At 37.4% G+C, this 16,795-nt stretch overlaps 1 protein-coding gene across 5 annotated transcripts in view; it reads right to left on the bottom strand.

The window, feature by feature from the left end:
• The window catches only part of TRIM37 (tripartite motif containing 37), a 147,329-nt gene that overhangs the window by 53,557 nt on the left and 76,977 nt on the right, over positions 1–16,795 (bottom strand). For all 5 annotated transcript variants that reach the window (XM_011289105.4, XM_011289104.4, XM_045044727.1 and 2 more), the window contains exons 16-18: positions 15,976–16,112; positions 12,460–12,545; positions 1,901–2,095 (exon numbers count right to left, since the gene is read on the bottom strand). In XM_011289105.4, coding sequence (XP_011287407.1) covers positions 1,901–2,095; positions 12,460–12,545; positions 15,976–16,112 — 418 coding nt within the window. The remainder of the gene's footprint in view (positions 1–1,900; positions 2,096–12,459; positions 12,546–15,975; positions 16,113–16,795) is intronic.

Raw genomic sequence — 16,795 nt, 5'->3', positions numbered from 1 at the left:
ATCTCGCGGTCCGTGAGTTCGAGCCCCGCGTCGGGCTCTGGGCTGATGGCTCAGAGCCTGGAGCCTGTTTCCGATTCTGTGTCTCCCTCTCTCTCTGCCCCTCCCCCGTTCATGCTCTCTCTCTGTCCCAAAAATAAATAAAAACGTTGAAAAAAAAATAATAAAAATAAAAAGGCAGGAAAATACTGAGTACATTTTAGAAAGCTAACAAAAATGGTTTTTAAAACATGGCATTTAAAGGTAAATCCTTAGCTGTTCAAAATAAGTAGGCCTGAGAGTTTCAAAACCTCCAGGTTTGACAACACATCTAATATGTGTGGGTATACATCACATTACAGTAATACAGATGTAACTTCTCTTTAACAAATAACCTCTGCAAATAAAACACTGATGCTAGTTGGTATATGTTTTGAGGCAAATAAAACACTGATGCTAGTTGGTATGCATTTTTAGGCTACTGAACATCAAAGCACAAAACCATCTTTTTTATATTCAATTCAGACACAGTTCCACTTACAAGTTAGGGTATTATGGGGCACCTGAGTGGCTCAGTTGGTTAAACATCTGACTTCAGCTCAGGTCATGATCTCGCAGTTTGTGGATTCAAGACCTGAGATGGGCTCTGTGCTAACAGCTTAGAGCCTGGAACCTGCTTCAGATTCTGTGTCTACTCCTCTCTCTGCCCCTCCCATGCTCATGCTCTGTCTCTCTCTGTCTCTCAATAATAAATAAACGTTAAAAAAAAAAAAGGTATTAATGAGTCCTGCAAAACTCTTATTAAGTCATTCACAAAGAGGACAACAGTACTTCATATAAATCAAACTGTCAATCATACACAATCTAAATGCCAGATCATATACAAACATTCTAATAGACATTTTGACATTATTGTGCAAAAACATCATGTAACAATAACAACCAAAAACTTAACCTGATTTATATTAATGTCCTTTTTTAAAAATTTTTTAATGTTTATTCATTTTTGAGAGAGAGGCAGAGAGAGAGAGAGCAGGACACAGAATGTGAAGCAGGCTCCAGGCTCTGAGCTGTCAGCACAGAGCCCAACAAGGGGCTCAAACCAACAAACTGTGAGATCTTGATCTGTGCTGAAGTTGGACACCTAACCGACTGAGCCACCCAGGTGCCACTAAATGTCATTTTTTTTTAAATTTTTTTTTCCCAACATTATTTATTTGGGGGACAGAGAGAGACAGAGCGTGAACAGGGGAGGGGCAGAGAGAGAGGGAGACACAGAATCGGAAACAGGCTCCAGGCTCTGAGCCAGCAGCCCAGAGCCCGACGTGGGGCTCGAACTCACGGACCGCGAGATCGTGACCTGGCTGAAGTCGGACGCTTAACCGACTGCGCCACCCAGGCGCCCCTAAATGTCATTTTTTAAAAGAAGAAAAAATCCGGCCACTTGAACAAGGATATGATTGATTTTTAAAATGACTGTAATTTGTGATTAATTTGTATTCAATAAAATTTACTAATTTTGGCAAGTTTCCACAAATATATATAGTCAAATAATTATTACCACTCCGTGATTTTTATTACCCCCCCCCCACCCAGTTTTCTCATTTGTTATTTAAGCTGATCCCTTCTTTCTCCCTTCCTGGCCCCTCTGCAACCACTGATGTGTTTTTTTCACCACAGTTTTACTTTTTCAGAATTTCATATAATGGGATCATACAATATAAAATTTTTTGTATCTCATTTTTTTCACTTAACTGATAATTCATTTATTCTTTTTAAATGTCATGTTTTATAATACATAATGAAAAATCAACTTGCTACAGAAACATACTGTGTTCCAACACTTAAATAAGACACTTGGATTAAAATGAAGAGTTTGTTTGTAGAATCACAGAAAAAAGGGAAATTACTATTAATATTTTACCTGTGGGCTGCAAAAGTGAAGCAGGAGGGCGAGGCTGTAAGCTCCACAAATTTTCCATACTACTCCGGTCCTTAAGGTCCAACAAATGTATTAAGATTAACGGATCAATGTCTAATAAACTACTGGTAGCAGCAGAACATAAATGTGCTCTTCTTGACATTCTGCTACTGGCGCCCAGATAGCCATGGTTACTACCTGCAAAAGAAACAGAGATGAAGAAAATGCATGCTATAAATTTGCATGAATTTAATTATCATTAAAAGAAAAAGTAAATTGGTTAGTGTGGTTTGAATACTTGTCTATGGACCTGTCTTTTAGGAGTTGGTGTAAGAACATGGTGAGAAGCAGAAAGGAGAAACCAGACTGCCAGAGAGGTATACAGAAGCACAGTGACTAAGCACTGGCCTTATTACTATCCAGAATTCTGGAGGAACCCTCAACCCCATCCTTAGGCCTAGAAATAAAAAGGTGATAACATATATAATATACACAATAAGGGAGATAAGGGTGAGGAAAAGGAGAATATATCCCATAACCCAGTGATCGTCAAAGAAAGACAAATCCCCACAGTATCACAGATCCCAAGAAACTAGACACCAAAACAGTACTCTTCTTGAGGAGTTTTTAGACTGAACTTTTTAAGTTTATTTATTTATTTTGAAAGAGACAGAGAGACACAGTGAGCAGGGGAGTGGTAGGGTCAGAGAGGGAGAGATAAAGAGATAGATAGAAATAGAGATAGAGAGAGAGAGAGAGAATCCAAAGCATATTCTGTGCTGACAGCGCAGAGCCCAACGCAGGGCTCAAATTCTTGAACCGTGAGATCATGACTAGAGCCAAAACCAAGAGTAGGACACTTAACCAACTGAGCCACCCAGACACCCCTAGACTGAACTTGTTAATGACTGATGCACAGTATGGACACCTATGAGCAATGTGATATCTGTATCACCTATATTGGACTAAGCACCTTAAGCTAAAGAAACCACTGGACTTGTATCTAGTGCCTACTAAAATACCTAGCAAATATCAGGTACAGAAATGGTGGTTTAAACTGACCTCCTTCAATAAAACTATTTAAATATGTTCTAAAGAAACTTAAAATTTTAAAGTGTTACATTCAACAAAGTCTTAAAATAGATAATATAAAAATAACATAAAATAACCAGGTTCCGACTATTCATGAGTTTTTCAAAGAGATCTGGAAGGAAATAACTTAGGAGAAAAGTTCCAATTATTCACAAGCTTCAAGCTAATTATCTACTTATATATATTCCATCTATATTCACATCCTCACCTTTTCCAACTTCTTCCTCTTCCTCTTTATGAGGTTATCATCCTACTGCAAATTTTTCTTCCCAGCCTTGGTACCCCCTGCAACTCCTATTAAAAAGAGCAGAAAACTCCCCTTTTCCTCAAACTGCTACAACTGCTTGGTCCTTTGTAGGAAGGCTCTCACTTCATTTGGTGACTAGCACCATGCCTGGCAGCACCACTCAGCATTCACCTGTACCATGGCCTGTATCTCAGGAGCTCACTTGGATCTACTTGGCCCTCATCCTGCAATGACACCATGGAGGATAAGAGGAATCTCCTCATCAAGGCGGTCAGTATAAATGTTAAACCTTTCTGACCAGGCTTGTTTGCAAAGGCCCTGTCAATGTCAACATTAGGAGCCTCATTTGTAATGCAGGGGCTGGTGGACCTGTCCCAGAAGCTGGTGCTACACCAGCAGGAGGTCTGGGCTCCTCTAATGCTGCTGCCCCAGCTGAGGAAAAGAAAGTGGAAGCAAAGAACTGCAATTAAAAAAAAATTAAATTAGGGGCGCCTGGGTGGCGCAGTCGGTTAAGCGTCCGACTTCAGCCAGGTCACGATCTCGCGGTCCGTGAGTTCGAGCCCCGCGTCAGGCTCTGGGCTGATGGCTTGGAGCCTGGAGCCTGTTTCCGATTCTTTGTCTCCCTCTCTCTCTGCCCCTCCCCCGTTCATGCTCTGTCTCTCTCTGTCCCAAAAATAAATAAACGTTAAATAAATAAATTAATTAAATTAAATTAAATTAAATAATTACTTAAAAAAACCACACACACCTATCTACAACAGGAATAAAATAGAAATGTGGATAGAAGGGGAAAAAAAAAAGAAAGTGAAAGCAAAGAAAGGAGAATCTGAGGAGTCTGATGATGATATGGGCTTTAGTCTTTTTGATTAAACCTTTGTGACATACTCAAGAAAAAGCTGAACTCTTAAGAAAAAGAAAAAGAAAAAAGCAGAAAACTATCCCCTCTCCACTTTAAAACTGCATCTTACTGATGAATGGATAAAGATGTAGGGGGTGTGTGTGTGTATACACAATGGAATATTGCTCGGCTAGAGGGTATTATGCTAAGCGAAATTAGAGAAAGACAAATATTGTATCACTTCACTCATACGTGGAATTTAAGATACAAAACAGATGAACATAAGGGAAGGGAAGCAAAAATAATATAAAAACAGTAAGGGGGACAAAAACATAAGAGACTCTTAAATACAGAGAACAAACTGAGGGTTGCTGAAGGGATTTTGAGTGCGGGGATGGGCTAAATAGGCAAGGGGCATTTAGGAAGACACTGTTGGGATGAACACTGGATGTTACACATAGGTGATGAATCACTGGATTCTCATCCTGAAATCATTATTGCACTGTATCCTAACTAACTTGGATGCGAATTTTAAACAAACAAACAAATAACTAAAAAAAAAAAAAGAACACATCTTAACTCTTTTCCTTTACTAGGAAGTTTCCAAATCAGGCTGCATTTGAGGAGTTTTAAGAATTACAGTTTCTTGGGGCGCCTGGGTGGCTCAGTTGGTTAAGCGTCCGACTTCAGCTCAGGTCACCATCTCGCGGTCCGTGAGTTTGAGCCCCGCGTTGGGCTTTGGGCTGATGGCTCAGAGCCTGGAGCCTGCTTCCGATTCTGTGTCTCCCTGTCTCTCTGCCCCTCCCCCGTTCATGCTCTGTCTCTCTCTGTCCCAAAAATAAATAAACATTAAAAAAAAAAAATTAAAAAAAAAAAAAAGAATTACAGTTTCCTTGGAGCACCTGGGTGATTCAATCTGTTAAGCATCCGACTTTGGCTCAGGTCATGATCTCACAGTCTGTGAGTTCGAGCCCCGTGTTGGACTCTGTGCTGACAGCTCAGAGCCTGGAGCCTGCTTCAGATTCTGTGTCCACCCTGCCCCTCTGCCCCTCCCCTACTCGTGCTCTGTCTCACTCTGTCTCTCAAAAATGAATGTTAAAAAAAGAAAAAAAAAAGAATTACAGATCCCTACCTCCACTACAGATGTCTGAAAAAGAATATTGGAGTGGGATCCAGGATCTTTTTCTTAAAAGCTGCCCAGGTGGTACTGACTGGATAATAAGTAACTCAGCAGCCCTGTATATTTTATCTACTGCCCTGGTATCTAGTTCTTCTTTAAAAGTAGAAGTTGCCCATTTTTCCATGTTAAATGGACTTATTTAACACTAGCCCTCTCCTGTTTCTCAGTGCTCTTCCAGGCCTTACTTTCACCAATAAACAAAAACTCCCTTCCTTCGTGGTTTATGCTCTTTGGCGACTCCCTCCTTCCCATGTTCCCATCTTTCTACTAACTATCCACAGGACATCAAAGACTGTAGCATCTATTTCAGTTTCCCTCTCTCAGAGCTAATACTGCCATTGTACTGGGTGTGTTGTATATGCATATCTGTCTTATACATAAGTATTCAGCTTAATAAATGTTCACAAAGTATCAGTACCCCCAGACCTTCCCATGCCTCCTAATATTGTTTACTACCTTCCTCTCCAAAAGTAACCTCCATCCTATGGTTAAAACCATAGATTACTTTTGCCTGTTTTTAAATTTTATATGAATGAAATGATAATGTGCACTAATACCCTGCTTCTTTGTTCAACATTATATTCAAGAGATTCATCTATATTGTTATATGTAGCAGTTTATTCATTTTCATTATTGCTGTGTAGCATCTCAGTATATGAATATACCCCAATTTCTTTCTTTATTCTATTTGGAAAGAATTTGGGTTGCTTCTAGTTTTTAGCTGCTAAGAATAAAGCTACTAAAATTCTAAATACATAAACTGCTTTTGAAGGTCACATGAAGAAAATATAAAATACCTCATAAAAAAGCAAATCAATCAGTGACAGGTTCCCCCACCTCCTGAGCCAACCCCCTACTAAAATGTCACACTAAAAATAAATAAATAAAATAAAACAAAATAAAATGTCACACTGATCTAAGTTCTTGATTTTATCATAGTACCTGTGTGCAGCAGCATGACATTCAAGGTCTTATACAGTCTAGTCTTAAACCAGCTTATTCACATCTTTTACTGTTATAAATTGTTTATTTTTCTTCTTAAATTTTTTTAATGTTTATTTATTTTTGAGAGAGAGACAGACAGAGCACGAGCAGGGGAGGGGTAGAGAGGAGGAAGACACAGAATTCGAAGCAGGCTCCAGATTCTGAGCTGACAGCACATAGCCTAATACGGGGCTCAAACCCACAAATGAGATCATGACCTGAGCCGAAGTTGGACACTCAACCAAATGAGCCACCTAGGCGCCCCGTAAATTATGCTTATTTTTCTTAATTAAAACACATACATGCATACACACACACACACACACACACAATGACAACACCTAAAAAAGAATGATGCTGCTCTAAATACTCTTCTAAAAATCTACTGGCAAGCCCTGGCTCATACAAAGGAATGTGTATGTTCATCTTTAAAACATATTGCCTAACACGTTTCCAAAGTAGTGCTACCAATTTTCATTCCTACTGACAAGGTATGAGAGTTTCCACCTCTCTACATGCCTTCAATATTTAGTATTGCCAGTTTAAAAAATATTATCATATATTAGTTGCTACAGTGGGCGTGCCAACAGTATCTTATTGATTTTTACTTCAACACTTCCTGAAAAAAATAAAGAAAAATGAAGAGTCTCAGAGATCTGTGGGATCTCATCAAATGTACCAACATACATACAATGGGGGTAACACAAGAGCAAAGAGAAAGAATGTTCAAAGAAATATGGCTGAAAACTTCCAACATGATGAAAAATATTAGTCTATCACATTCAAGGAGCTTAGCTCAACAAACTCCATGTAGGATAAATACCCAAGAGATCCATACTAAGACATAATATCAATTTGCATTTCTCTGATGAAAGAGGCTAAGTACTTTTTAAAACGTGCATTGGTCATCTCAATAGCCTCCCCCATGAAGGGTGTATTCCAATCTTTTGTCCTTTTTTACTGGGAGGTAGTCTTACCTTTTTCTTGTTGATTTGTAGAAGTTCTTTATATGTTATAGACAAATCTTTTGGAAATTTTTAATTTATTTATTTATTCCAATTAATAAAATTTATATTGTTTGTAATAAACAAACAAACAAACAAACAAACACTGTGCCTTTCTAGACCAGATTACATAGCTGAGACCTTCTAAACAGTTAGATATTTGGGTCTGGAGATCAACACATAATTGTCCCACAGGTTTCTCAAAATCAACAAAGATCAAACTGAATATAGTATCTTCTGCTGCTGGACTCACTGTCTTAGGTAATGGCACAGCCTAACCCAGAAACCTTAAGGAATCATCCCCACATATCCACCAAATCCATCTCATCCAGTTAGATTCCCAAGTCCTATTGATTCTACTATTTAACATCTTTCAAAAAATTGTCTCCATCCCTACTACTACTGCCCTAAGTTAGGCCCTCATAATTTTCCCTTCTGGAACATTTCAGTAGTTTCTAATTAATCTTGTCCTTTAACTCATCTTCCACTATGTAACCAAATCTGATCACACTTCTTTTTAAAGACCTTTAATGGTTCCACAGAATAAAGCCCCAAATCCTTAGCCTAGCAAATGAAACTTTCCATTACCTGATGTGGGTTCCTGCTTACCAATCTCCACTGGCCTGCCCCCATATCAAGTCTCAATATTTCAAGTTTCTAAAAAGAACAATGCTGCATCTTTTGCTTGGAATGCCTTTCCACTCTTAATCTCATTGTTTCCCTGCTCCACTAATGAACTTTTAGCTCATCTTTCAAGAACAAAAGCAAGCACCACTCCCTTTCTAAAGCCTTTTTCACTCATTCCTAATTACCTGTTCTATTTTTAGTATCACCCTATATCTGTATTTACAATCACAAAGGTCTGTAATCACTAGTGCTAGATTCTCATTTTAGAAAGATAATGCTCATTCATCTTATTAACCCAATGAACAACACAATGCCTGATGCCAAGTGGGCAATCATTAAATACCTGTGGAACAAGTAACCTTAAAGGTCTTTAACCAAAATAAGTAACAAATGTTTTAAGTAATAACCTACATAACATCAATTTGTTATACAAGTGCGTCATATTACTAGAATCTTTTAGTTCTCAAACAAGATTCAACTAGCTAATGTTCTAGATTAGAATACTTTTACAAGGGGCACCTGGATGGCTCAGTTGGTTAAGTGTCCGACTTCCGCTCAGTTCATGATATCGCAGTTTGTGAGTTCCAGCCCCGCAATCAGGCTCTGTCCTGACAGCTTGGAGGCTGGAGCCTGCTTCAGATTGTGTCTCTCTCTCTCTCTCTGCCCCTTTCCTGCTCGTTCTCTCTCTCTCTCTCAAAAATGAACATTTAAAAGTTTTTTTCATAAAAAGAATACTTTCACAATGAAACTTTTTATTTACATTTTCAGTACTTAATATAAGCGGAAGTTCTCTTGTAACTAATGAAAATAACTGAATAAACTAAAAGCATTCTTGATGGAATGAGGCCACCTGAATCATTAAATATTTATTTCAAGCTATAACCTTATTTAATACTATCTACACATTGAAATTAAGTAAATGTTATTTTACCTCATACCTAGCTTCTGTGTAACGAAGATCTTCTAGTTAGTGGATAACTTAACATCTTAACTGATATAATTCTTTAAATGATTGTGTGGTTCTGAAATATGAAACTCAAGCCTGAAATGGACTTTCCATAATTAAATTATAACAATAATACATTCCACACTCAGCCCCACCTCACCCTTAATTCAGCTTTTATTCTCTTTATATATTAAAATGTTTTATTTTAGAATAGTTTTAGATTTCTATAAAAGGTGCAAAGATAATTCAGTGTATTCCTATAAATCCCATAATCCATTTTTCCCACTGTCAACAACTTTCATCATCATGGTACATTTATCACAACTAATGAACTAATACTGATATGCTATTATTAACTAATAAAATCTGTACTTTATTCAGATTTCATTAATCTTTCTCTAATGTACTTCTTGTGTCTCAGGGTTCCATCTAGAATACCAAATTACACCTAGATGGTCATTTCTCCTTAGGTTCCTCTGGTCTGGGGTGATTCCTCAGAATTTTCTTGCTTTTGACAGTTTTGAAAAGTACTGGTCATATATTTTATAAAATGTTCCTCCAACAAGGGTTCATGTGGTGTTTTTCTCGTGGTAAGATCGTGTTTATGGGTTTTTGGGAGGACAACACCACAGATGTAAAGTACAATTCTCAACACATCATAACAAGGGTACATATGCTATCAACATGACAACATGGATGATGTTAAATTTGATAATTTGGCTACAATAATGTTTGCCCTGTTTCTTTGGCATAAAATTATTTCTCTCTTTCCACTATATTTTCATCTAAGCAAGTCACTAAGCATAGCCCACATTTAAGGGTAGGGAGTTATGTTCTACCTCCTGAGGAGGCAATATCTAAAGAAACTGGGATTCTTTTGTGGGTGCACTATCTTACGTATCTTAGCTATCTGCTCATACATCTATTCACCTTTAGATTATCAATTATGTTAAGAGTAAGTAATTTTCACTGTATTTCCCAAAAATCTTGATATAGGAAAGGCATTTGACAAATGCCAAGTATTTAAAATTCCCAAAAGCATACAATAAAAATTATCTGGGTATGATTCACTATTGTATCCTCAGCACCCACAATTTAGTGTCTGAGGTATAATAGGTCCCCAAAACTATTTATTGAATTAATAAATTACAATTTCGGGGGTGCCTGGGTGGCTCAGTAGGTTTAGCGTCTGACTTCAGCTCAGGTCATGATCTTGCAGTTTGTGAGTTTGAGCCCTGCATCAGGCTCTGTGCTGACAGTGTGGAGCCTGGAACCTGCTTCATTCTGTGTCTCCCTCTCTCTGCCCCTCCCCTGCTTGTGCCCTGTCTGTCTCTCAAAAACAAATAAACATTAAAAAAATTTTTTAAATAAATGAATTACAATTTCATAATTATAGAACATAAGCAGCATGGAACAGAGAAGTCTTTTTATTCAGTACTATAGCTCCAGATAGTAAAATAGTACATAGTTCTAGGCAAGTGTCCAGTAAGTATTTGGTGAATGAATGAATAAATTGAAAAATATAACCTCTTATTTACCCATTACCCAGTATGTATAAAAATGTTTTACATAAGTATTTCCCTGTTATATAGTTTAAGAGAGGAAATGACAGATTTAACTAAGAAAAAGTATCCCAGAAGGCTGAAAAATATTCAGTAACCTTGATTTAATATATCCATCTTCCATTTTATACCAAGATACCCTCTGAATTTTTCTATACTATTTAAAACTTTAAAAATTACATTCAACACTTAGTAAAAATAAATATATTCACTCAATATTTATCTGAAAAATATTAAATGATCACTTATTATATTTTTAAATGTCAGGGATACAAAATTAAGATGTGCATTATTTCTTGGCATACAGCTTTGTGGAGCTCAGAGCCAAAAGGGATAATGGGCAGCTAAATAAGCAATTATAATCAGGTTTAATATTTATTCTAATAGGTTAATTTGAGGGAGCAGAAAAAGACCCAGGGCACACAATTGAGGAGGGCTTCCAGGAATAGAATACAAGCTAAAATTAAGAAGGAATAGGAGCTACGCCCAGCATGAGGAGAGACACAAGGAACATGGTGGGAAGCACATTTGGGGGGATGAAAGAAGTTCCTCTAGACTAAAAAAATGACAGAGGCAAGTGTGAGAGACGTAAGGCTACAGAAGTGAGTAGGAGTCAGCATATGAAAGGGCTTCTGTACCATTAAGCAAGTTTGGATTTTATCCTGTAAGTAAATGGAATTCAATAAAGGGTTTTAGAGTAGAGAAGTGACATGATCAGATATAAATTGAAGGGGGAAAAAGAACTCATTTTGAGCATATGAAAGGAAGAATAATGGATACAAGGAATCCAGACAAGAGACTATTTTGAAAGACAGTGGCCTAGACTAGGAATGTCAAAGGAAAGTACAAATGAATTCATGCACTATTTAGGTAGAATCAACAGATTTTGGTAATGTATTACAAGCAGAATTTAAGCAAGAGGAAAAGATGAAGAATGTATAGCACCATCAATCACTAAGATGATGAGCTATTACTGATAGGCAGGCTGACAGATAAAAAGACAATGATTTGTTTGGGAGACACTGAATCTGTTAACATCAAAACCACACAGCTACATGGAACTGGAAGTTATGAGAAAAATAAAAGCTACAGCTAGAACTTAGAGAGTAATCAGCATATAAATAGAATTGAAGTACAAGTGGAACTGAAATCACCTAGAAAAATGTGAGAAGTAGGAAGAGTACAAAGCATGGGTGGAAGTTGCAAGGCTTCCAATGTTTAAGAGGTCTTCAGAGATCCAAACACGCCACAGAATATGCCAGTGTTTGTATCAAGGGCAACATCAATAAATAGCAATACAAAGCTAGCTTATAATTATTTTAGCCAAGATTTGCATGCTTAATTAAACAGGTCCAAGAACACAAGAGAAAAACTCAGCATTTGAGCCACTTCATCCCAACAAGAACAGTGTGGTTTGGCAAAAATCGGAATCTAAGAAAAAGATGATATGGAGCTCTAGACTAGTTCTACCAACAGCTACCTATGTGACCTAGGCAATTAAATCTCAAGTTTTTTCAATGCATAAGATGAGCTCTCAAAAAGTCCTTTGTAAGTCACAGTCCATGAATCTATTCAGATTATTCTATAGTTAAATTAGATTTACAAACAAGACAAATATCATAAAAGGATAATTAATACATAACCGTAGAGAAGACCAAGAACTATGGATTCAGACAAACCCAAAACTCAAATCCCTCTTTCATTTACTAAATTGTGAATGAGAGCAAGTTGCTTAAATTCTCTACATACCAGTTTGTACAGCTATAAAAAGTAGATAATATTAAAATCTATCTCACAGAATGTGAGAAATTAATGAGAAAAGGTACATATAAAAGTGCTTGTGCACAATCCTTGGTATGTAAGAACACTTACCAAATGTTAGCTATTATTGCTGTTTTAAATACCATTAGTATACACTCTAAGATATATAATATATATTGACACTTCCAATATACAATATTATATACATATATAGCACTTCCAATACCACAAGCTATATAGAGCAGTGGCTGCCATATATTAAAATATGATAGAGAAGAGGAAAGAGAAGACAGAACAGCTTGTGCATCTTAGCCTCTGTACCTGGTGGTCCTGCAGCAGCTGCATCTTCCATAAGTTCTCCCTCTTCCAATTCCATGTTGTTGTATTCCACATCATTTTCTCCCGACCTAAGAATATACAAAATTCATCATTCCTATACAGTAAGGACAATTAACATTTGTCACACCTCAATGAATTTTAAAACAGTAGTGCATAGCTTTCTCCTACAAAGTAAGACATGCTATTTCTCAATACGGAAATGAGGAAAAGGACTTTTAATATTATCATGGTAGTGTTAATGTTCAAACTACCTTCCAAAAACACCGAGATGGCTGGCAACATTTTTCTTTTGTAAAATTTACTTATTTATTTTGAGAGACAGAGTGTGAGCATGGGAGGGGCAGAGAGAGAATCCCAAGCAGGCTCCTCCCTATCAGAACAGAGCCCAGTGCAGGGCTTGAACTCACAAACCATGAGATCATTACCTGAGCTGAAATCAGGAGTCAGACGCTTAACTGACTAAGCCACCCAAGTACCCCAATGTTTAATTTTTAAAATAGAAAATATGAGAACCATTGTAAGCAGAAGGAACTATATAGCTTTAAAGAATTTATAACTTAATGGTAAGAAATTATTAGCCTTAAAACACTACCTTTAAGGTTAAAAAAAGATCAAATTAACATATATGATTACTTTTTTTTTTTTTTTTTTTTTTTTAAAGAGAGAGAGTGTACATGCGAGTGGGGGAGAGACAGAGAATCCCAAGCAGGCTTGACATACAGTGTAGAGCTCAATGCGGGGCTAAATCCCACAACTCTAGAATCATGACCTAAGCAGAAATCAAGAGTCAGTCAGCTGCTCAACCAACAGAGCCACCCAGGCACCCCATCAATACTATTTTCTTAAGATGGTATTTCAGAAAAAGGGTGTTGCCTCCTACCAAAGTCCTCACAAAATCTTTCCTACCAAAAAAACTACTATTGCTTTATTTTATTTTTTAATTAAAAAATTTATTTTAATTTCCTTATTTACTTAGTGATTGATTTTAAGTAAGCTCTATGTCCAACATGGGGCTTAAATTCACAACCCCAAGATCAAGAGTCACATATTCTACCAACTGAGACATCCAGATGCCCCACTTATTATAATGAGAGTGCTATATGGAACAACACTAACCAATGCTAGTTTGGGATATTTAAGGAACTCACAAAGGAAATGAAAGCAAAATGAACTATTGTGACCTAAGATAAAAAGCTTCTGCACAGCAAAGAAAACAATAAAAAAAACTAGCGGTGCCTGGGTGGCTCAGTTGGTTAACCGTTGGCTTCAGCTCAGGTCATGATCTCATGGTTCATGGGTTCGAACCCCATGTCAGACTCTGTGCTGACAGCTCAGACCTGGAGCCTGCTTTGGATTCTGTGACTCCCTCTCTCTCTCTGCCTTTCCCCTGCTCATGCTCTCTCTCTCTCTCAAAAATAAATAAACATTAAAAAAAAAAAAACTACTAAAAGGCAACTGACAGAATGGGAGATAATTTGCAAATGACATGTCAGATAATAGGTTAGAATCCAAAATCTATAAAGAATTTATCAAACTCAACACACAAAAAGCAATCCAGTGAAGAAATGGGAAGAGCACATGAATAGACATTTTTCCAAAGAAGACACAAACACATTAAGAGATGCTCAACATCACTTATCATCAGGGAAATACAAATCAAAACCACGATGAGATACCCATCTCACAGCTGTCAAAATGACTAAAATTAACAACAGAAAACAACAGATGTCGGGGAGGATACAGAGAAAGGGGTACCCTCTTACACTGTTGGTGAGAATGCAAATTGGTAAACCCTGGAAACCCGTATGAAGTTTCCTTAAAAAGTTAAAAATAGAACTACTCTATGATCCAGCAACTGCACTACTAGTTACCCAAAGAATATAAAAACATTAATTCAAAGGGATATAGGCACCTCTATATTTATAGCAGTGCTATTTACAACAGCCAAGATATGGAAGCCCCAGTGTCCACTGACTGATGAATGGATAAAGAATATTTGGTGTACACACACACACACACACACACACACACACACACACACACACACACAGGAATATCATTCATCCATCAAAAAGAATGAAATTTTGCAATTTTCAACAACATGGATGGAGCTAGAGGGTATAATGAACACTAAATGAAGTCAGAGAAGGACAAATATGATTTCAATCCTACGGAGAATTAAAGAAACAAAAGAAATGAGCAAAGAGAGAAAATGTGTGTGGGCGCACGCGAGACAGAGAGACAGACAGAGAGACGGGGGTAAGGGGGGGAACCAGGAAACAGACTCTTAACTATAGAGAACAAACTAAGGGTTACCAGAGGGAAGGTGGGTGGGAGAATGGGGGGAACAGGTGATAGGGTGGGAAGACATTTACAGCCTCAGAATATGTCCCTATAGGGTATTTATTAACTACAAAGGGAAAAATTAGTAATTTCAGGTTGGAGAAACCTGACAGACATCACGTTAACCAAGTGATGTAGGGGCGCCTGTGTGGCTCAGTCAGTTGAGTGTCCGACTTCGGCTCAGGTCATGATCTTGCGGTTTGTGAGTTCGAGCCCCGCCTCGGGCTCTGTGCTGACAGCTCAGAGCCTGGGGCCTGCTTTGGATTCTGTGTCTCCCTCTCTCTCTGCTCCTCCCCTGCTCACATTCTGCCTCTCTCTCTCTCTCTCAAAAATAAACAAATATTTAAAAAAATTATTTTTTAAACCAAATAATCTAAATTAATGGTACAGAGATAAAAGACATGTGCTCTCCCACTACTCCATCATATGAGGTCCTGAAAAGGTATCATAATTTCTTTAGTACTCCTGCCTAAAGTGCACAATCTTAATTTAATTGTGAAGAAACATTTGGACAACTCCCAAATTGAAGCTTGCTAGGAAAGAACTGCTCTTTCTCTGAAGTGTCAAAGTCATAAACAAGCAAACAAACAAAAAAGATCAGGTGATCCAAATTAAAGACTAAAGAAACTTAACTAAAAGTAATGTAATACTGCTTTGGATCCTAGACCAAAGGGCATCAATGGCAAATTTTTAAAAGGTAACAGATTATAGTATTACATCAATGTTAAATCCTGAGTTTGATAACTATACTGTAGTTACATAGGAAACATAGTACACAATGAAAAGTATATTCACCTAACTCGAAAGTCTCACCAAAAAATATTTTTATAAAATACAGAAAAGAGGAACTAAGCAAAATATTAACATCTGGGGAATTAATCTGGACAAAGGGAATATGGGAATTGTTATCTAGCATTTTCTCCATGTTTCTTAAATTGAATAATTGAAAAATTAAAAAGAAAAACTAAAGCTAAGTTTGGAACCCAGAGGTGTGAAGAAGGAAAACTATCTTTCCTTCAAGTTCCTTCATTTATATAAGATACTCTACAGCAAGTAAACATGCTGAGTATCTCCACTTTTAGGCCCAAATTTAGTTAATATGCTTCTGATAATTACTACTTAGATGCTTTATGGCAGTTAATGTGAGACACTCACATAGTTTCTTCATCAATGTCATTTTCTTCTGTGTTACTTGTTGCTGTGGAGCTGGCAGAGGAACTGCTGCCATCGAGGTGATTCACTTCATCTTCACCAACAAGATCCAGATCCAGATCTCCATCTGAAAGTTCATGCTAGATCAAGGCAAAGAAACAAGACTTCTATCTCAAATGTTTTTACTCATTGATCATCTGATCCAGCCAATGGACCAAGCACCAAAGAATAATGAAATGATCAGAATTCTCTCTCCTGTGCATAGGCAGTTGAGCCCATTAGAGAACAGCACACAACCACATTATCTGGTTCCACTAATAACTTATTGCTGCCATTTTCAGTTAGGCCTTCAATGTGACTAGAGATGCTTCATATACTCCACTGCAGATGCCAATGAGGCTCTTCACAGGGTAACATTTCAAACCACCATCCTGTAGTCCGACCTAATCTCTAACATCAAGGACATCATAAAACTCTTGTCACCTATCTGCATAGAAAAACACACTGGTTATTATGTGTAAATACCTCCAAATTTCACCTGCCCTACCTCCAAACCCCATCATTAATTCCATTAACACCCCTTTCACAGGTTAATTGCTTCACCTGAGTGCTCCATTATCTCCTTAAATAGTTTCTTTTGTCAATACCTTAACTGACCTCTCTCCTCACTGGCTCCTTCATTTTAGTACATACTTGAAGTGTCCTATCTTACAAATAACAACTATAACAACAAAAGCTGGTCTCTGCATCACTGTCTTACTTTTCAACTCTATTCTTTTTTATGTTTATTTATTTTGACAGAAAGAGTGGGAGAGCGGGGGAG

This window comes from Felis catus, chromosome E1, assembly GCF_018350175.1.
Source record: "Felis catus isolate Fca126 chromosome E1, F.catus_Fca126_mat1.0, whole genome shotgun sequence".
NCBI classification, from domain to species: domain Eukaryota; kingdom Metazoa; phylum Chordata; class Mammalia; order Carnivora; family Felidae; genus Felis; species Felis catus.
This window is presented reverse-complemented; position numbering and strand designations above follow the sequence as displayed.